This window comes from Mesoplodon bidens (assembly GCF_964165515.1).
Source record: "Mesoplodon bidens genome assembly, chromosome: 18".
NCBI lineage: Eukaryota > Metazoa > Chordata > Mammalia > Artiodactyla > Ziphiidae > Mesoplodon > Mesoplodon bidens.
In genome coordinates this window covers 54101424-54122356 of record NC_138175.1, presented here as the reverse complement: position 1 = coordinate 54122356, position 20933 = coordinate 54101424, and the positions used below count along the sequence as shown (strand labels likewise).

General features: G+C 57.3%; 2 protein-coding genes across 4 annotated transcripts; one reads left to right on the top strand and one right to left on the bottom strand.

Moving 5' to 3' along the window:
- Positions 1 to 49: 49 nt before the first annotated feature.
- TBC1D17 (TBC1 domain family member 17) lies at positions 50 to 13788 on the bottom strand. 2 transcript variants are annotated; one of them, XM_081215428.1, is made up of 18 exons: positions 13569 to 13788; positions 13055 to 13189; positions 12514 to 12612; positions 12233 to 12307; positions 7659 to 7782; positions 6671 to 6878; positions 6073 to 6184; positions 5812 to 5970; positions 5319 to 5447; positions 5129 to 5232; positions 4511 to 4605; positions 3936 to 4052; positions 3742 to 3842; positions 3564 to 3663; positions 1774 to 1871; positions 1491 to 1607; positions 863 to 949; positions 50 to 779 (listed from the first exon to the last, which is right to left on the bottom strand). In XM_081215428.1, exons 2-18 carry the CDS (start codon positions 13073 to 13075, stop codon positions 570 to 572), a joined length of 1956 nt encoding a protein of 651 aa, XP_081071554.1. In that variant the 5' UTR covers positions 13076 to 13189; positions 13569 to 13788; the 3' UTR covers positions 50 to 569. The 2 variants fall into 2 exon arrangements, with proteins under 2 accessions (XP_081071554.1, XP_081071555.1); XM_081215429.1 differs by lacking the exon at positions 13569 to 13788 and having other exon boundaries at positions 13055 to 13320.
- On the top strand, positions 13432 to 20632 carry AKT1S1 (AKT1 substrate 1; the record flags this gene model as incomplete). 2 transcript variants are annotated; one of them, XM_081215430.1, is made up of 5 exons in its annotated part: positions 14141 to 14193; positions 17421 to 17806; positions 18910 to 18987; positions 19085 to 19254; positions 19911 to 20632. In XM_081215430.1, the coding sequence occupies 5 exons, from the start codon at positions 14141 to 14143 to the stop codon at positions 20052 to 20054; spliced, it is 831 nt and encodes a 276-aa protein (XP_081071556.1). In that variant the 3' UTR covers positions 20055 to 20632. The 2 variants fall into 2 exon arrangements, with proteins under 2 accessions (XP_081071557.1, XP_081071556.1); XM_081215431.1 differs by lacking the exons at positions 14141 to 14193; positions 17421 to 17806 and adding an exon at positions 13432 to 13552.
- Positions 20633 to 20933: the final 301 nt, after the last annotated feature.

Below are 20933 nucleotides of genomic sequence, written 5' to 3'. Positions count from 1 at the left end.
TCACGACACAGCGGGATCCTTATGCAGGTAACAAAAAGCCCAGCCGACACTGGGTTAAACACGAGTTTATTTTTCTCATAACAAGAAGCTGGTAGGTAGGGCCCCAGAGGGAGCAGCCCCGCAGGCCCTTCCATCTTGGTTATGTCTGGGATGTGCCCCTGCACCCCATCCTCACTCCTCCAAAAGCCCCCGACTCAGGCAGGTAAGGGAGCCCTGCCTCCACAAACCGCCACCACTCACCCCCAAGGGGCCTCCTCTTAGGCCTCACTGGCCGGGTCAGGGTCACAGTGGTCAGACATCGACTCTGCAGAGTGGTCAGAGGAGACCACGAGTCACCACCCCCTCTCCATCTAGAGCCAAGCCAAGTGGTGGCCTCCCCCCCTCCACCTACTCGAGGCCAACTAGATAGGAAAGTGTCAGTTCCAAGAAACCAGCTAAGAGAAGGGAGGCCTGGTGGAGAGCCCCGCCCCTCTTTGCGCCTCCCCTCCCCAGCCTCCAGGAGGGGCGGGGTCGTGGGGAGGAGCTGGATAAAGTGTCTGGTACTGAGCGGGCGGCCTCGCCCAGCACGGCTAAGAGTCCGCACATTGCTCCTCCTCCTCCTCCTCCTCTGGCAGGATCTCCAGGCTGCTGTCAGGCTGCGGGACTGTGTCCACGGGGGGCGGCGGAGCCGGTGGGGCGCGGGTGGGCGACAGCGGCAGTGGGGAGGCAGGTGGCGAGGGGCTCTGGGGCTCTGTGGGGGGCGCCAGGCCTAGGATCTCCTGCACGTTGTGGGGCAGCTCCTGGCGGGTTGGCGGGTAGGAAGCGAGAAGTCAGAGGTTTGCTGGGGGTCGGGGGGGGCTATCGGGAGGGGTCAGGGACTCACCCGGCAGGCGGTCAGCTGCAGGTAGAGGGCCTCGGCCCGCGTCAGCACGTCCTCCACGCTCAGCTTCATGGTCAGCTCGTTGATGTGCTGCGGGCGGGGGTGGATCAGGCCTGCCTGCCTGCAAGCACCCAGCCACCACCGCCCAAGCACCTACTCTGTGCCTCGTGCTGGGGTACAATTGAGGGAAGACAGACCGGGCTGGCCCTCTTGGGGCTCACAGTGGAGCTGAGGGATCAGGAGAGGTCATGTTCTCTCCGGCTGCTTGCCAGCGCAGCATTCAAGGAAGGAAAAGGGCACCGAGCCCTACCACCGCGGCCCCGCCCCACATTAATGCACTGGGGCAGGGGCAGGTGGCCCACTCATGCATGGGCCACATGCTCTGTGAGGACACTGCAGGGAGCCAGGGATAATGGGGTAGGAGACAGACAGACCCCGTCTCCTGGCCACCGTGCTCACAGCTTAGCCAATCATACTTTCAACAATCCTATTTTGAGTACCTACTACCGAAAGGTACTGTGGCACAGGGGCAGGGCCAGCCTCCACGGAGTTCACACCCAGGTGATGTGTCTTCACACAGGTCAGGATGGGCAGGGAGAGGGAGGGGACCGGGAGGGAGCCAGGGTCTCACCTTGAGGATCTCATTGGACCCGAAGCCTGAAAGCATGAGGGTGTCCCGCTCCATATCCAGGATGGCGCAGGCCACCAGCAGGTGCAGATTGGGGCCAGGGAGCCCCGTCCACAGCACCTAGCGGTTCCCAGGGGAGGGGTCACTGCAAAGCCTCTGCCTTAGGTCCCACCCAGGTCCGCCCCACGCCCTGGCCACCTCCCACCAACCTCCCTGCCCCACCCACTGGCAGTACAGCCAATCCATTTCTCCTTCTCGGCCCTCCCACCGCAACTGGCTGGCTCACCTCCCACAGCCGAAGGACATCCGGGAAGGGGAATTCCCTCTTGAACCAGATGAGCAGCCACCGGAAGCAGAAGCAGAGAGAGCCAGAGTCCTGGGAGTCTAGGGGAGGACAGCGGTGGGAGGGGCAGCCCTCAGCTGAGAGCAAGCTCAAAATCCACTCCAATCCCGCTCTAATTCACAGGGCGCCCGGTGGTCGGACTGGACTCTAAGAAGTCACCCTGGCTGTAAGAACCCGCACCAGTCTACGCAAGTGGAGGGACAGCTTCAGAGCGGGGACAGGGACACTCAGTGTCAGCAGAAACCTTTCCCATCCTGCCTTCCAGGCTCCAGATGAGGTGAGCTAGCCCCGTGGTCTCCACTCTCATGCGGGAGGGAGGCAGCAAGACCAGTCCACTCAGGAAAGAAAATCTATTCAACATCCAAAGCTGGGGGAGGTGGGAGGAAACTGGCCCTCGTGTACACTGCTAGCAAAAACGTAAGCTGATAGAATTTCCTGGGAAAGCAGTGATGGAGACAAATGTTTCAAAAGATGTAAAAACATGTACTGCACTAGATACAATATCACTTCTTGGAATTTAACCTAAAAAAATAATCCACGAATATAGATTCATCACGGTGAAAAATTGCAAATAACCTAAGTCCAGCAAGTCAGGTTAAATCTATTCTTATACATCATTAAGATGGACAGAACACCATGTAGTCGATAAGACTGATGATGTAGGGCTTCCCTGGTGGCTCAGTGGTTGGGAACCTGCCTGCCAATGCAGGGGACACGGGTTCGAGCCCTGGTCCAGGAAGATCCCACATGCCGCGGAACAACTAAGCCCGTGCGCCACAACTACTGAGCCTGCACTCTAGAGCCCACACGCCACAACTACTGAGCCCACGTGCCACAACTACTGAAGTCCGCGCACCTAGAGCCCGTGCTCTGCAACAAGAGAAGCTACCGCAATGAGAAGCCCGCGCACCACAATGAAGAGTAGCCCCCAAGGGCTTTCCTGGTGGCTCAGTGGTTGAGAATCTGCCTGCCAGTGCAGGGGACATGGGTTTGAGCCCTGGTCTGGGAAGATCCCACATGCCGCGGAGCAACTGGGCCCGTGAGGCACAGCTAGTGAGCCTGCGCATCTGGAGCCTGTGCTCTGCAACAAGAGAGGCTGCGATAGTGAGAGGCTGCGCACTGCGATGAAGAGTGGCCCCCGCTTGCCGCAACTAGAGAAAGCCCTCACACAGAACCGAAGACCCAACACGGCCAAAAATAAAAAATAAATAAATAAATTAGCTTATCATTATCTGCGTTCAAAAAATAGTATGAGCAACAGCAACTTTAACTTTCTTTTCTTTACGTGAATTCCCTGCATTTTTTACACTGAACAAGCAATGCAGTCAAATTTTAAAGCCGAAATGCAGCAGTCCCCGCCCTAGCAGCCCAGAGAGCCAGTTTCCAATCCCGGCTCAGGGGTGACTGGAGATGAGAGCTGGTTGGAGATGAGGAGTGTGAGGAGCTGCGCCCAGGTCCTTCGTCTGACAAGTCTGACAGGACACGAGGGAGCCACCTCAGCAGGCAGCGGGAGCGCGTTTGGCAGGGGTAGGGGGCCCACATCTGCATTCGTTGAGGTTTTGCTCCAAACCGCAGTCCTGCTTTTACATATCAATTCTGGGTTCTGTGAGGATGTTTCTCTTGCTTGCACCACGTCCAAACATCCTGGACATTGTCTGTGGTCACTCCCAGAGACTCTGCAGCAAGGTCTGTGGGCCCACCCTCATCCCCTGCCTACCTGCCGAGACACGTACCCAGGAAGTCGCAGAGCGGAGGGTCCAGTACCCTCAGGAGGAGCAGGAGTTGCCCAAGCTGCCGCTTCATCGTCTCCTGACTCTCCTCAAAGTTCCCGTGCTGGGGGAGGGAGGGCCACGTGAGGAGCCAGACCCCAGCTCTTGAGGGGGCCTGTCTCCCAGCCCTGCCGAGCCTCACCACGAGCTCCATGAAGCCACAGAAACACCAGAAGGCATCCACCTCGTTCTGAGTGACGTAGAGGATTGGGGAGAGAAGGTCACTCATGCCCTGGACGTAACCTGGGGGAACACGGGGTCAGGGCCCAGCCGAGGCCTGCAGTGTGCTCCCCCCGCAAGGCCAGCCCCCAGCAACTCGCCCGGGCTGAGCCGCACCAAGGTCGAAGTGGTACATGCAGTAGGTAAGGAGGATGTCATTCAGCAGCCCCAGCCCCGGGTTCTCGGGGCCCTCGTAGAATTTGTTGGTCCTGTCGGTGCGGCTCACATCTCTCTCTGTGGGGACAGGGGGCAAAGTGCAAAGGCGTGAACGGTGCACCCTGTCCCTGCCGGCCGGCCGCCAGCACACCTAGGCAGGTGTGGGTCGTCCAGAGACCATCTCGCACGCTCTCACGTGAGGTGCTGTGCTTCACGCTCACCAGCTCGCCACACCCTCCCAGCAGCTGACAGTTACTAAACCATCAACAGATGGGGAGACTGCGGCCCAAGGAGGTAGAATCACTTGCCAAGATCTCACAGTGAGTAGGTGGTAGATTTGAACCCAGGGAGCCTGGCTCCCCTCCCGTGCCGCCCCCATCCCCGACCCCAGGGCAACTCATCCCTGCTCACCCCCGTCTCACTCCCCCTCCATCCCTACAGATGGCCTCACTCCTGCTCTTAGGGAGACAGGGGTCTCCCTCGGGTCCCTCCCAGCTGTTTCTGGTCTCACCATCCCACTCTTGCCCCCCACCAACCAATGAGGCTGCGGTATCCGTGCAGCAGTGAGTTCCTCCGCTCCTGCTCTGGGCTCACAGATTTCCACTGCAGCTTCATGCGGAAATACTCGTCCCTGAGAGGAGAGGAGGGGTGAGATGCAGGGACACCCCCGCCTCCTCATCCTACAGGGCTCAGCCTAGGTCACCGCCCCTGTGCTTCCCCTCCCCCACATCTCTCATGACACAGAACACCCCTGTGGGATCTTTTTGTTCTTGTTGTTCAAAGTCTGTTACCCCCATTGGACAGAGAGCACCGGGGCAGGGACCGGGACATACGGCAGAGGCACAAGATATACGAGGAACGACGCGAGAGGTGGCCCCATGGGGTTAGGAAGCCCGCTGCAAAGCGGTGACCACTGAAACGGCACGGCGCCAGAATGAAAATGGCATCGGAGATGGGCTATGGGCCCTGCAGGGGCAGGGCCTGGCCCACTGCCTCTGTCCCCTCTGTGCTCAGGTCGACGGCCCGTCTGTGCACGCATAGCGCGCCGGTGCCGGGCCGCCCACTGGGATATGCTGTTGATCAAAAACCTCCAGTTGACTCAGGAGGCCAGAGGCTGGAGCGCAGCAGGGCAGGAGCCACGGCGTCTCACTCACGTTTTCTTGCGCACGTGGGCCTTGTGCTCCTCGGCTGAGCCCTCCCAGCTCAGGTACCCCAGGAGGAACTTCCAGGCCTCGCGTCGCAGGCTGGGGCTCAGACCCTGGAGGGCAGAGGGCAGCTCAGACGGGCCTCCCCTTGGCTGCCCGCCGACCCTGCCCAGGCCTGCCCACCCACTCGGCTCCTCACCCCGGAGAAGATGCGGGCTTTCAGCTCAGGGACCTGCTGCAGGCGGCCCTCGGGGCCCACGCGGTGGGCCCACTCCTCCTCTGTGACCGGAGGCGCCCGCTCCACAGCCGGCCTCGGCCCTAGCTCCACCTGGGGGACACAGGACGAGTGAGCCCAGCGCCTCGCCCAACAGCGCTCCCCAGCCCACCGCGGGCCACTCCGAGTCAGCTCAGAGCCCTTCTAAGCTGCACGGACGGACAGAACGTTTGGGGCGAGAAGCATCTCCTTGGCTGGGTCAGTGAAAAGGTCACCCCCCAAGTCAGGCAAGTCCCCCCAGTAATAACAGGCACCAGGTGCACAGGCTACAGGCACCTTCCACCAAGTCACTCATGAAACCCGATGAGGGCGGTGCTGTTATTATCCCCATCTCACTGGGGAAACAGAGGCCCAGGGAAATGCAGTCCCATGCCCATGGTGACAGCCAAAGAGCAGCAGCGTCCACCCTGATACTCACACAGGAAATGACCTCAAAGCCGGGCTCGGGTTCGTCATCGGGGGCTGGAGGCAGGTCAGAGGAGGCCCCCTCCTGGTGAGGCTGCAAGGCTCCCCGGAAGAAGTTGGTCACACGGGAGAAGCTGCTGAAGGTGGTGGAGTAGGGGTCCTGGAAGAAGCGCTGGGGACAGGGCCAGGGGCGGTCACCGTCCACCCTCCCTGCCTGGCCTGCACGGCCCGCCCTTCCCTGCCCACGCCGGCCAGCCTGGCGCTGGGGACTCACAGACACCACGTTGGAGCTGTCCTGGTCAAAGAGCTGGAGGTGGTGGAAGGAGTTGGAGAGGGCCGAGGAGTCATGGGGGAAGACAAGGTAGAGGCGGGAGTCCTGCGGGGAGCTGCGGGCAGGGCATCTGGGTGACACACAGGCAGGGTGCCCCGCTTTTTTTTTTTTTTCTCAGTGTCCCGACTGCCCTTGGGGAATCCCTCATCTCAGGCCTGAGACCCCAGCTGGACCCCAGGGATGGCACACACCCCAGGGCTGGTCAATGAGGGCCTTCCACCTCCCTGACCAGGGTGACTGACTCAGAGAGAGGCCAATGAGAAGCAGCCCCAAGATGCTGCTGGAAAGTGAGAAAGAGGTGCTTTCTACCCACCGGGGCCCCCAGAGAATGACAGCAAACTCAGAAACAAAAAGAGCAACTCTTTCTGCATTCTGGGACCCGGGTCCCGCCTGATGTCAAACTGCCCTTTGATTTTGCAGTTACACGCGCCACTCAAGTCTCTTTTTCCTGCCTTTAAATCAGTCTGGGTTGTATTACTTTCACAGCCCTGAGGGAGTCAGGCTGCAGCCCTGGAGGGGTGGGGCCTGGGACAAGGCTCACCTGGCCAACAGCAGGTAACGGCTGAGGACACGGAGCAGGGCGCGGGTGCCCCCACGGTGGAAGTGCAGGGCAGGCAGGGAGCCTCCGGCCTGCGTGACCAGGACCAGGTATGCCCAGCTGAGGCCCGGCTTGGAACGGCGGATGGACTTGAGCTCCCCCAGACTCACGGAGAAGGCCCAGGAGCCCCGGGGGGAGCTGGGCTCTGCACCTAGGGGGACAGCAGCGTCGGGAGCAGGTGGGGGGTGGGGGGCGGGGGCATGTGAAGCCAGAGGCGGCTCAGGCATCTCCTGAGAGCCCACTGCGAGCCAGCCCCAGGCCCTCTGGGAAAGGAGCCCAGTAAAACTGGAGGGGAGCCTGGGGGACAGGTGCCTGCCCCCAAATCTCCCCAGGCTCTCCATGTCTGTCCCCTGCCCCCCCCAACCCTGCCTGTCTCACCTCCCACCCTCTCTTCACTCTAGACCCCTCTCAAGCCACAGCAAAAAGGCTGTGGTTTCCTAAACACACCCAGTGCCCCACACCTGTGGCCTTGCCCCCGCTGCTCTCTCTGCGGGGAGAGAAAACTCTCAAGCATCCTTCAGAGCTAGGCTGTGGCACCACCTCTTCCTGGAAGACTTCTCTGCCCCCTAGGGGGTTAGATACCGCCTCTGGTGCCCCCAGCACCCTGTGCAACTCCAGGATGGCCCTAATTACCCTGTCACCCTGCAACCGTCACCGCCACAGCCTGGAAAATTCCATGGGCAGGACTTACGTGGAGGTGCCCACAGCCAATCAGGGAGCCCAGCCTGATGAGCAAGGCTGCAAACCCCAGAGACGCCGGCCACGCTGGACCTGGGCTGGGGACCGCCCTGCACCCCCCACCCACTCTCCTGGGACTGGACGCCAGTGTGGGCGGCCATCTTGACTGTGAGCAGCACAGCCCACAGAGCCATGACCACTGAGGGTAAGTCGTGTCTCCGCCTGCCCCCCCAGGGGCACCAGCTTAGTCTACCTCTCGTGGGCTCTGAGTGGCGGTGCCGTGGCCGCACAGTGCTGATGACGGCCCAGTCGGGTTCATAGCCGGGGTCAAAGGTTGGTTCCTCCTCAGAGGTGCAGGAGTCTCCCCCACTGGTGTCCTTGGGGGAAGACAGGAAAAGAGACTGAGGGACTGTGGATTCAGAGTTTCCAGATCTGAGCCTCGAGGCCACCCTTGGAGGTAGCCCCATTGAACAAAAAGGGAAACTGAGGCACAAAGAGGGCACAGCACTTGCTCTCAGGGTCGGTCACCCAGTGCAGCCAGGCAATGAGCCAGGACTTGAAGCCAAGTCTCACGGTGGCTCTAACCAAAGTACCCCCACATGGAAAGCAGACAGCTAGGCAGGGGTTGGGGTGCTTTGCCGTCAGACTGCCAGAGGTCGCTGTGCTTAAAATAAGTAGGTAGGAGTTACTAGAGTAACTCAAATCAGGACCACAATCAGATACCACTTCACACCCACTAAAATGGCTAGAATAAAAAAAGACAGGCAATAGCAAGTGTTGGTGAGGATGTGGAGAAACTGGAACCTCTTACACTGCTGGTAGGATTGTAAGATGGTGCAGCCACTGTAGAGAACAGTCTGGCAGGTCCTCAAAAGGTTAAATGTGGAATTACCATATGACCCGGCAATTCCACTCCTAGGTATACACCCCAGAGAAATAAACATGAACACCCACACAAAAACCGACATGTGAATGTTCACAGCAGCATTATTCGTGACTGCCAAGAAGTGGAAACAACTCACCATCCATCAAACTGATGAATTAACAAAATGGGTAGATCCATACAATAGAATTTTATTCAGCAATAAAAAGGAAGGACGTTCTGATAGATGCTACAATACGGATGAACCTTGAAAACAACCTAAATAAAAGAAGCCAGTCACAAAGAACCACGTAGAGTATGATTCCATTATATAAAATATCCAGAATAGGCAAATTTATGAAGACAGAAAGCAGATTAGTGGTTGCCAGGAGCTGGAGGAGGGGAGTACAGGTACAGGGTTTCTTTCAGGGATGATAAAATGTTCTGGAATTACACGGTGGTGATGGTTGCAAACGTGTGTGAATACTAAAAACCAATGAATGATGCACTTTGACAATTTTAAGTTTTCATAAAGCTTGAATTTTTTGAGTCTGATGGTAAGTGCATTCTATCTGAATAAAAGAAAAAAATAGCTGGCTCGTACTTTGTTATGAAAATAACATGAAGTGCCCAGCATGGGGCCAGCTGGTGGCTGCTTTTATTGACATGAGCCCAGGGGCCTGTTGGGCAGATTCAGGGAAACCATGCAGAGCAGGGCCATGCTGAGGGTCAGAGTGCAGTAAAAGCCGATGATGCTGGCCATGAGCCATGGAGGAGGGCAGGGAGGGGACAAAATGTGTGAGGATTGCAGCAACTGTGAGAGAATTCACATCTCATGTGTCTTCTTCCTCTATGGGAAAGTCTAGAAAGGTAAAACATTTCCCAGGCTCCCCTGAAGTTGCGTTCCAGGCACAAGAGCCTACCAATCAGATGCACTCAGATCTACAAAGTGGAAATTAGATAAGGGCAACTTGCTGCCACTCTGGCTGGTATTTGGCTGACAAGGAAAAAGGAGGAGTCTTATCTCTGTCTTCATCTCCCTGCACACAGAGCGGTAACTCGGGCAGCAGTGGGGCCGATTAGCAGCTCTGATGTTAGTATTCTTGAATTTGACAACTCCAATGACAGTCCCATTCCCTACAGCCCTGCCCTCACTGGATCGCAGCTCCCCTGGCAGGTCAGTTCTGCAGTGTCAGTCCTATTCCTCTAGCTTTTGTAAAAATTCTGTAAGCCTCCATTAACCCCTTGCTACTTGAAGTAACTGGAGTGTTTTGTGACTCCTGCAGTAAAACTCTGCATGATTAGAAGGACTCAGACTGTGGGTCTACCCAACAGCTATTTCTGCTGGATATTCCAGACTGACAAGCCACTCCCACAACAGAAGCTGAAATATCCCAATATCCACTTTCCCAGCCTTCCCTGCACTTCTGAATGGCCTAGGGACCCAACTCTGGCCAGTGGAAGCTGAGGGTACATCCGCGGGGAGTTTGAAGAAGGGAATTCCTGATAAAAAGGCACCTACAGGAGTGAACACCCTATTCAGGTTAGCCTCTATGTGCTGTCATGGGAGGACATGGTGTTTGGAACTGTGGCAGCCAACCAGGGCCACGAAAGGAAGGCCAAGGAATGGCAGGGACACCTGTCCACAAGCTGCCAAACCAGCCCCTGGCAAAGCCATCTGTGCCCTCCCTGTCTTGTGACATGAAGAATTTGATAATTTTGCCAGTGTTTACACAAAATAATGATAATTAGTAGTGTTGTTTGTCAAATATTTGCAGCTCTCCGCCCCTCGGGCATACAGTAGGATTACAGCTCACTGAACTCTACTGGCTGCGTGGAGACATGCAACTTGTTCTGGCCAAAGGGCTGGGATATATCACTTCCAAGAGGGACTGTTTAACTGCCAGGGAAAGACTTCTAGAGATCTCTTTCCCTCTGCCACAAGGAATGAGACCTTTAAGATGCTGGCTGCTCTAGCAGCATGCTTCCTTGAGTAATCATGATGAGCAGAGCTCTTTTGCCAACCTGAGATACACACGTAGAGTGAACAAAAACAGTTAAAAAGGCTGGAGCTCCAGCAGCCCTTCTGGACCAGAAGGCAGCCTTAAGGACAGATGCCACATGTTGAGAATGGATGCCACATGCCGAACATTACAGAGCAAAGTTGGAAGGAAGCTGAGTCATTGATAACGTACGAACCTATACTGCTGACTTCTGGGCTTTGTAAAAAGAGAGAAATGAGCTGTTATCTCGTTCAGGTCACTGGTATTCCTGTTTCTATCGTGTACAACCAAATGCAACTCTTCACTGATGTGAAGGTTTCTGGGAAATCTCGTTTTTCCTGATAAAAAGGACAGATATGATTGGTACCCTGCTGGCCCCTTTTTCCTGCCTTAAAAGGAAGATGCAATGGCTGCAGCTGAAGTGGTCATTTAAACACCACTAGAGCAAGCACAGTAGGTTCTCAGCAATCCGGGCCTTGACGTCACTAACCAAGGACAGCAGCCTCACACCGTTTGGAGTCCTGTGAGGTGACAGAAAACAACTTGTCTGCATCGGACACCCTCATAGGTGTCCTTCCCACTGGTGCCCGTCTCAGTGGGTTTCTGTTATATGAAAATAAGAGTGCCAAGGAGAACAGCAGTGTTCTCAAGAAAGGCGCTCAGACTGCCTGTGAGGCCGGTGAAAACGCAAAATCCTGGCTGCTGCTGCTTCAGCGTCCATAGGGGAGGCTCTGGAATCTCCATTCGAAACCCCATGGCCCTAGCTGAGGCTTCCTCCTCTCTTCCTGGCCCGTCACACTGGCCTCCTCCCCGACCTCCCAGCCCCCAATCTCCCTCCATTTGGTCCCTCCATCCATCTCCCACATGACCCCCCAGATGGGGCTTTCCATACCCATACCTTTCCCCTCCCAAGGCTCACCTTGGCCCCCAGGACAGGGTCCAAGCTTCGCAGCCTGGCATTTCAGGCCCAACCATCTTTCCAGCAAAACCCTCTACAGAGACATCCCACGTTCCGTTGTGCCCTGAAACACCCTTCTTTCTGCTGTCCCTGAAATATATGCTTTCGGTTTTTGGGGGGTTTTTTGGCCGTGCTGCGTGGCATGTGGGATCTTAGTTCCCCAACCAGGGATCGAACCCATGCCCCATGCAGTAGAAGCGCAGAGTCTTAACCACTAGACCACCAGGGAAGTCCCCGCTGAAATATATTCTTGCCTGCTTCTCATCTTTAAGAGTCCCAGCCCAAATGTCTGCTCTCCAGAAAGAGACATGCTCTGGAATCAGTATGTCTGGGTTCAAATCCAAGTTCCAGTACTTCCTAGCTTTTCTGACCTCAGGAGAGGATGAGAGGATGAGGCTTCCTCTCATCATGCCTCAATTTCTCAAAAACAGAATGAGGGGTGAGGGAGGACTTAGGCAGTGTCTGGGCTGGATTCATCTCTGGGTCCCAGCACCATCCAGCACAAGGGCCTGACAAGGAGACATCTGGAAATGAGAAGGGCGAGGTCTTGTACCCAGGGAAGGAAGGAATCCTGGCGAAGTGGATGAGTAGCCTCTGTCGGGTCTTGTTCCCTCTCTGGACATGATGGCAGGACTGCCCAAGAGAAAATGCCACACTCCGTCAAGTCCTTATGGGCTGAGAGCCCGTGGAACCTGAATCCACAGGCTGAGTTGTCCTCTTGCACCCTGGCAGAGCTCTCCCAAGAAGCAAAGGGGGTGAGGAGGCAGGCAGCTACCCCCATGGCCACAAATCTCATAGTGTCTACTTTCTTTCCGTGAATGGGCATCTTCAGCCCCATTTCACAGAGGAGACGAAAGTGAGGGACAGAGAGAACTTAGGTCCCAACCAGGACCACACATGCTCCTAGGGTAGGTCTGGAATTGTATTCAAGTCCTTCAAATGCTTTCCACTGCCCCGACCTAGAAAAAAAGCAAGTGGAGAAAGGGGAAGCAAGGGTAGCCTACCTTCTTGGAGAAGAAGATTTGGGTGGAATCTCCAGCCTCCTCTACAGGAGCCCAGTGCAGGAGGACGTCATTGTCCTGAGGGGAAAAAAGAGGGGTTGGGGGTGCTTTCCTCCAAACTCCCCAAACCATATTTCCAAACTTCCTCCCAGTTCTGGACCCTCAGCCTTAGAAATCCACCTCTCCTTCCTAACCTCCCGTTGCTGACCTCCACACTACACTCCTACAGACGCCGCCTCCCTCCCGCTCTAGGCCTGCCCGAGCCCTGCTCTCTCCCGGCCTACCTTCTCCACAACACGGATGATGCCGGCGATGAGGGAGTCCGGGTCTTGGTGCTTCTTGGCACTGGTGTGCAGGTACACGCCTCCTTTCTCAAATACCACCTAGGAACGGGAACCATTGAGGGGCGGGGCCCAAGCGTGGGAAGACACTCAAGGGGGCGGGGCTCAAAAGAGAGCCAATGGGAGCAGACCCGGGGGAGGAGCTATTCACCAGCGGGCGGGGCCCGGGGTACATGTACCTCGGGGATGGGGCCCGGAGTGAAGCCTGTATAGCGCCAGGCTTCTCTGGCACTCCGGAGGATGGGGAGGGGAGAAAGGGGGAGTGCATTCCAAACTGGGCGAGGCCCAGGAGGCGGGGCTAAGTGACATGGGTCTCCCTAGGGCAGTGGAAGGAAGGGTGACAGCGTGTTTATTAAGGGAATGGTGTGCTTGTTAAGGAGGTGCTGGGCTCCCAGAGTCCCTGCAAGGCCTGAGAAAGAAGCAGACCACCGGAGGGCGGCGTTTCGCATAGACGGAAGCAAAAGAATGCGTCTTCAGTGCTTACCCTGTAACCGGCGCCCTCCATAGCCGCGGCCGAGACCTCACTGCCCCGGCTCCCTCCTTTTCCGGGTCAGCGTGCTGTCACATCCGGGCAGGAGACTCCCCTCAAGCTCAGACAGTGGTGGCGTCCCCATCTGTTCTAGAATAGGAATGGGTGTAACCATTTTTCAGAATGGGGTGGTTAAACTTGAACCACGAGGTTTCAAGTCACGTCACAGACGCTAAAGGTGGAGCGGCCAGTGCGCAGGCGCAGTAAAACAGTCCTAACGGAGAGGTAAACAAGGGGGCGGGACCAAGAGCTCCACCCCCTCGCTCAAGCTGTCTCGGAAAGGCCGACTCCTTTCTCCATATTGTGTACTGGCATCGAAGCCAAAGAGATGCCATTTTGCTCGAGGGCACGGACAAGGCCGGTCAGCTGCGGCCATGTTAATGCGGGGCAGTCCCATCTCTCTGCGGGGCGCGAAAGCAAGGTCCTGGAAGAGAGAAACGGTTAAAGAAAAAGATGAGAGGAGGTATACATCACACGAGGCCCCGAAGGACTCGGGTTAACGGGATGAAGCCGTCAGTATCCCCGGGGACGAAGCGGTCCCAGAAGAATTCCTGAGTCACCGTCGAGAGAAAGCGTTCTGAGCCGCCATATTGAAGCTGGGCAAACCGAAGCAAGAAAGGATGCCATGTTGGATCTTTGCCAGCCTTGGTGCTGAGGGGACAGGCTGGAGAGAGAGCCCATATATACCTTATGGGCAAATGATGCCAGGCTGGTTGCCATGTCATTAAAGGGCCCTGCTTTCCACCAGTTCTGTGGAAGAGATTATTATGGGGGAGGGACGTTAGGTCGCTTGCATTAGTATACTGTGGTCCTGAGTGTGCGTGTGCATTTTCCCCATATTTCTTGGGGAAATGTTTCCGAGCAAGCTGAAGCTTTTCTTTCACCATCTTTCTTATGGGCACCCTGCCGTCGCCATTGCCCCACTGTGATCCGGCGAAGCCCCCGTGGCCGCCATGTTAGTCTCGGGCGGCCGGGATAAGGGAGGCGGAGTGTGCAGAGTGGAGGTGGGCCAACCACGCGGAAGTGACGCAAGGCGCCGCCATGTCTTTTGAGGGCGGCGACGGTGCCGGGCCGGCCATGCTGGCTACGGGCACGTGAGTGGAGGCGGCGTTGTGAACCGCGGTGTGGGGAGAATTTGGCCGTCCGGAGGAGAGGGGCGCTGGGAGGGCGAGCCGCTCGCGGGAGGGGTATAGCCAGCGTAGATCAGAGGGCAGAAATCGCCCAGTGACCCTACGCTGAGCGCTGGAAAGGTGTCGCCCGCGGGAACCGTCGTGTCTGACCCGCGGCAACGCTTAGACAGCCTTATCCTCCGGTCTCTAGACCCACTAGGATCTTTACTTTGGCCGTGGACCATGTCCACAGGGTCGGGGGGTTACTCGGTGGGGCCTCGGGGCGCCCCTCACTCGTCCAAAGGCGGGACTTCCGGTCCTGGCCCCCACCTGGGCGGGCTTTCCTGTTTTCTTCCTAGAGAAGTGGGTCTTTCCCTGGACCCCCGGGCGAAGTGGGGACTCTGAGCGGTAGAGAAAGACCCCAGACATTCACCTGCCCCCGGCCACTGGGTGCATCCTTGAGTTCCTCCCACCTTGGGGCGGGGGAGGGGTTTACTTCCAGTCTGACAGGTGGTTGGAGGGGACTTTGCTAGCATCCCTCATTCCTTGGGGGGCTTTTCCTCTTTCCTCATCTCTTCCTGGAGTCACTTTCCTCACTACATCTCACCTCATCCTAAAAGGCCAATCACCTTACCTGTCCCTTTCTCCTCCTGTGGAGGACAGGTCTTAGCTCCCTCTCTCCCTAATCTTAAACACCTCCATTTGGGGGGAGGGGGGGATCTTCCATCTCTAAGCTCCTTGGAAGATACAGAACTTCCTCCGGAAGCTGAAGGGGTGGGAGACTCTCCTGTGGGGTACTTGGCTTGGCTACTCTCCTGTTGGTCTTGGCAACTCTCCTGTTGGGTAACTGACGCCAGAGAGCTCCCAAGCCTTGGCAGAGAGGTCTGCGTGAATCACCCTTCTCCTCTTTGAGGTGTGTGGGACCCTCATGACCCACTCACTCCCACTTCACTCTTTTCAGCTATTCTAAGCTATAGGAGTTTGATCTACTCTTAGAGATGTCGTCTAAGAGAGGAGTTGAATCTTGGTTTCCCAAGGGAGTGAGAGCCCCCTGGCCTAGCACTACAAGGCTTTGTGACATTGGACCAGTCATTTCCCTGCCCTGAGCCTCAGTTTCCTCCATCAGATGGGGATGACCCAAGGAGTGGCTGTGAGACCCTGTGCAGCTCCCAGTGCTCTTGGGATTTGGAGTCAGGCAGACAGCAGTTTCACCCCACTTCTGCCCTTTCTAGCTGTGTGCCTTCTGGCCAGTGCCTTAAGCTCTCTGAGCCTCACTTTTCCCATCTGGACTAGGAGATCATAAATCTTTCCTCATAAGGTAGGCAGGATGGCATTTGGGATTAAGAACAGGTTGCCAGATCCAGGTCCCAGCTGTCCATCTCTCTAGCTAAATGACCCCGGGCAAGATATTGAATCTCCCCGGGCCTCCATTTGCAACTGTAAAGTGGGGTGATCATAGCTCCTCCCTCATAGGGGTGGTGGGAGGGTGGAATGAGATTGTTGATGACACACTCGGGTCCCTGCCTAGCCTGTGGGAGGTGTGGTATAAACTTGCTTCAGGGTCTGTCAGGACTGGTACTGGTTGTGCCTCACTGCAAGGGCTTTGTACTCGGTGAGCTTCAACTGTCTCATATGTAAGGGAACAGCTCCCACCTTTGTGGGTCAGGTAGGAGGGCAGATGACAGGTGCAGAGTCCCTGCACAGAGTAGGTGCTTAGCAAACACTGGCTTCTATGATCTTGAGTCACAAAGGGCCTGCGAATTGAAATCAAACTTCTACGACCCTGGAGGGCTAGATCACAGCCCTGCTTGAATCCCCCCAGTGACGGGGAGCTTGCTGCCTCTCTGCGGAGGCTCCTCAGCGGCCCAGCAGGCCTAGCTCAACCACTGGTGTACAGGGAGAAGACAGGCACAGAGAAGGCCATTCAGTGGTGCAAGGTCACACAGCAGTCAGGGCAGGAAGCCAGGCCCCTTGTCCCTTGTTCTTCTCACCTTGTAAGGAGATGCATCCAAGCAGATTGTCTGCTTAGGGCTGACCTGTCCTGGGGCCACGGATCACTGACCTCGGGTTGCTCATATTCTGATGGAGGAGGCAGCCAGAGGTACAGCTGTCACAAGCTCGTGTGACATGAGCTATAGTGGAGGTAGCCCAGGGCATTGTGGGTCTAGGGAAGGCATCTGATCCATCCTGCGGGTCAGGGAAGACTTCCAGACGACCTGCCGGAACAGTCTTGTAGGAAGTGCAAGAGCTTTGTGGGCAGAGGACAGCCGGCACCCCATTTTCTGCTCAACCCCCGCTCTCTGAGACCTACCATGTGCTGGGCTCAGAGATGAATCTGACGCCCACACTGGCTGGGGAAATGGATGTGGATCCGGGCACTGCTCCCCAGAGGGATATGTGCTAGAACGGGGGTCACTCAGATATTGTGGGAGCCCACAGGTGGGGAGGGGCCAACCTGAGCTCCGGGTGAGTGCAGGAGTGACAAGCACATGGAGGACAAGCAGTCCAGGTAGAGGGGGTCCGCCTTGACCGAAGGAGCGTGTGAGGATCTGAGGCCAGGGGCGGGCCCTCCAGCACCGGGCTAAGGGGCCGTGACCTTGGCCTGGGGATGCGGGGGAGGAGCAGAGGCAGCTCCAAGGGGTAGAAGGACCCCCTGGGGGGCTGTGTGCCAGCTGGATCAGAGGCTGCGGCAGTGGTCCAGGGCAGCACCGTCCATCAGAAATATGATCTGAGCCACCTGTATAATTTCAAATCTTGTATGAGCCACATTAAAAAAGTGGAAAGAAAACAGATGAAATTCACTTTCACCCTATATTTTATTTAGCCAGCATAAATAAATGTGATCATTTCAACATTTAATCAACTTCAGATTGCTCATGAGATATCTTACATCCTACCTTTTTGTGCTAAGTCTTGAAAACCCCGTGTGGATTTCACACTCATGGCACCTCTCACTTTGGATCAGTTACATCTCAAGTGCTCCCTAGTCACGTGTAGCTGATGGCTTCCGTGTTGGACAGGGCAGGGCCAAGAGGAGAGAGCAGGGCTGTGGGGACGAGGGATGGGGCTGGGGGGAAGATGCGGAGCTCAGCTGCGATCAGGTGGAGAGGAGGGGTGAGGGTGGAGTCCAGGGACTGGTGGACACACGGGGCTGAGTGTGGACGGCGAAGTCAGCGAAGCCTCAGCCCACTGTGTCGTGCTCTGCCCCGCAGGGCGTGGATGGCGTCGGGGCGCCCCGAGGAGCTGTGGGAGGCCGTGGTGGGGGCTGCCGAGCGCTTCCGGGCCCGGACGGGGACGGAGCTGGTGCTGCTGACGGCTGCGCCCCCCCCGCCCCCCCGCCCGGGCCCCTGCGCCTATGCAGCCCACGGTCGAGGGGCCCTGGCCGAGGCTGCCCGCCGCTGCCTCCACGACATCGCCCTGGCCCACCGGGCTGCCGCCGCCGCCCGGCCCCCCGTGCCCCCACCAGCACCGCAGCCGCCCAGCCCTGCACGGAGCCCACCCCAGCCTACCCTGGCCAGGGAGGAAGATGAGGAGGATGAGGACGAGCCAACCGAGACAGAGACCTCTGGGGAGTGGCTGGGCGTCAGCGATAACGGAGGTGAGAAGGGCAGGGCCCAGGGCCGGGGTGGTTCTTGGTAAGTTGCCTCCTCAGTGGGTTTTTCTGGAGGGATACAGCTTGCTTGTCTCTGAGCCCTAATGTTCATGGAAGCTGCAGGCTTGCCTGTGACTCACTGTGTGACCTTGAGCGAGTCATTTCTCTTCTCTGAGCTTCAGTTTCCTTCCATCATGTCTGGGAGCCAGCTCTGTGCTGGGAGATGCTGGGCACAGAGAAAGCCAACTTGGGGTCTTTTCTCTAGGGACTCTGGGTCTGGCCAAGGAATTGGAGTCCTGACATGAAGCAGTGCCCTGTGGAGCCCATGGCGGGGGAGGGAGCCTCCTGAGCCGGGAGCATGAGTAGAACAGAACTTGTTTCCAAATCTGGGGTGCCTAATGTCTGTGAGAGCAAAGACAGGAGTTAAAGAGGAGTCAGGGGTACAAGCAACAGCTGAAGAAGCAACTGGCTGCATTGGGGGAAACGTGGAGGTTGGATGCTTCCCAGAGACTGCACTGTAACATTAGGGCTTTGAAGAGTGAGTAGGAGTTCTCTGGCAGTGGGTGGGTGGGGGACTCAGTAAGTAGTTACTCATTTGTTACTGTTACTACCAACGGCTGACTTCCTCTCTGTTGCTGGAGAAACCCTCATAGGGTTAAGGGCACAGACTCTGGAGCCAGGTGACCTGGGTTCAAATCCTGATGACACCACTTACTAGATTAGGGACTAAGCGCAAGTGAGTTAATCTCTCTGTGCCTCCGGGTCCCCATTTGTCAAACAGGGATCATAATCATCTCATATTTCTCTCAGCCTGTATTTTGGAGTCAGTTCATCCCAAACAGATCTTACAGATTTCATATTTGTCCAGCCAGTTGCTTTCACCTGGGGATGTACCAGATAGAGAGAAACTGGATTTATTTCTGCCGAAGGCCAGTCAGATAACCAGGGGAAAGGTGTTCGTGGCAGAGGGAATAATTATTCCAGAAGCCCCGAGGCTTGCAAGGGCCTGGCCAGTGCAGGGAACGGAGAGGCGGTGGCAGTGGCCGGAGTCTAGAGCGCATGGAGTCCAGCGGGACTCAACTGGCCCGGGCCTCTAATGCCATCCACAGGACTCTTTGTGATGGATGAGGATACCACGCTCCAGGACCTGCCCCCCTTCTGTGAGTCAGACCCTGAGAGCACGGATGGTGAGTGTCACAGGCTGTCCCCATCCCTGGAGGCGGGGGTGGGGAGCTGGGAGGAAGGCAGCTGAAGACAGAGGCTGAAGTCCACCTTCTCTCTCAGATGGCAGCCTGAGCGAGGAGACCCCCGCTGGGCCCACAGGCTACTCAGTGCCCCCGGCCTCAGCCCTGCCCACACAGCAGTACGCCAAGTCCCTGCCCGTGTCCGTGCCCGTCTGGGCCTTCAAGGAGAAGAGGACAGAAGCTCGGTCATCTGATGAGGAGAACGGGCCGGTGAGGGGCAAATGGGAGGTGGGGAGGAGGGTGTCAGGAAGGGCTCAGAGCTGTCTCCTCCAGGAAGCCCTCGGGCGTGGATGCCACGTTTCTCAGGATTGATCCGCCCCTCCTACTCATAAGGCTGGCTCTTGGGCTAGAGCCCTGCAGTTTTAACTCTCACAGCCTTGTAATGCGCCCCAGTGCCTTGTAGAGAAAGCAGCCTCTCCTTTCCAGGAACAGCTCCGTTTATAGAATACGTGGTTTGCGCAGGGCCGTGTTTTAAGAGGGGAGACTGAAGCCTAGGGAGGTAAAATCCCTGTTGACAACTAGTGGGTGGCAGAAGCCTGATTAGAACCTGACTGAATCCCGAACCCGGATCCTTGGACGTGAGACCCTCTGGGTGCACACAGCCGTGATGGTCAGCAGACAGGCAGCACTTCTACTATGTGGAAGGACGGCGGTGAGACAGGCCTCCGTGTGTGCACATAGGAGGCGGAGAACGGGGGGGGAGGAGAGGCGCAGGAAGGCTCTTGGAGGAGGTGGTGTTTTGAGTTGGGTGGCAGAGCCCTAAATGGAGCAGGACAGGGTGAAGGGCCTTCCTGGCCGTAGGCATCGCAGAGGACCTGGAGCCCAGGGTGTAGGCTCTGACCCCGTCCGTGTCGCCGTTCCCGCAGCCCTCCTCGCCGGACCTGGACCGTATCGCGGCGAGCATGCGCGCGCTGGTGTTGCGGGAGGCCGAGGACACTCAGGTCTTCGGGGACCTGCCGCGGCCACGGCTCAACACCAGCGACTTCCAGAAGCTGAAGCGGAAATACTGAGGCCCAGGGAGCTTCCCGGCCCGGCGTCCGCCCCACCCCCACACTACACCCCTGCCCCGCCCCCGGGGCCCGCCAATCCGAGTCAGATCCGGGACCGGCCTCTCGGGCCACCAGGATTGACCAGCCCCTGCCAACCCCCGCTGCCCTTCCAGTCCACGACCGCTCCCGCGCGGATGAGCGAAGCCTGTCCAGTTTCCCGATTGGGTCTGTTTTCTCTCTGCCCAGCGACAGATTCTTTCTGTTAAGGGATTGTCTCGCTCCCCGATCGGGGCGCGGCTAGTTGGCCAACTTCGTCGTTTTCCGCCTAGCAACAAGGGCTTTGCTCGCACGGCATTGGCTCCATTCCTGAAAGAGCACAGTCAAGCTCCAGGATTGGGTAGTGGCCCTCGACTTCAGCACAGTGAATGGGCAGCTCCTTCACTTGATTGGCTCGAACACTGTAAAGGGCTTGACCAATCTCCCGAGAGAGCCATCACCCTTCCTGAGTTCCCCCACCTGATTGGCTCCACTTCTGGGGGCGTGGCCAACCCTCTTCCTGTGCCCAGGATTGGCCTGTGGCCTTAAATTTACGTTCTTTACACTACTGGGGCTGGGGTCGTCTTTTGCCGAAGTCCTGACAATTGTCCCTCTGGCCCCCTCAGGGATGGCCCGATCCTGTTCCTGCGTCTCATACCCTCTCATTGGTTCCATCCCACAACAGCCTGCCAATCAAACCCGTCCTTGCATCCAGGACGTTACCAGCTCCCGCCCCTCTCCCCCCACCCCCACAGGTGCCTTAAAGGGCCCTCGTGCACCCAAGGTGGGGGGCAGGGGGCCTCACTCTCCGGCCCTGGTGTGGGGGAGAGAGTGGGGGGTCGGGATCGGGAGTTGGGAGGGGCG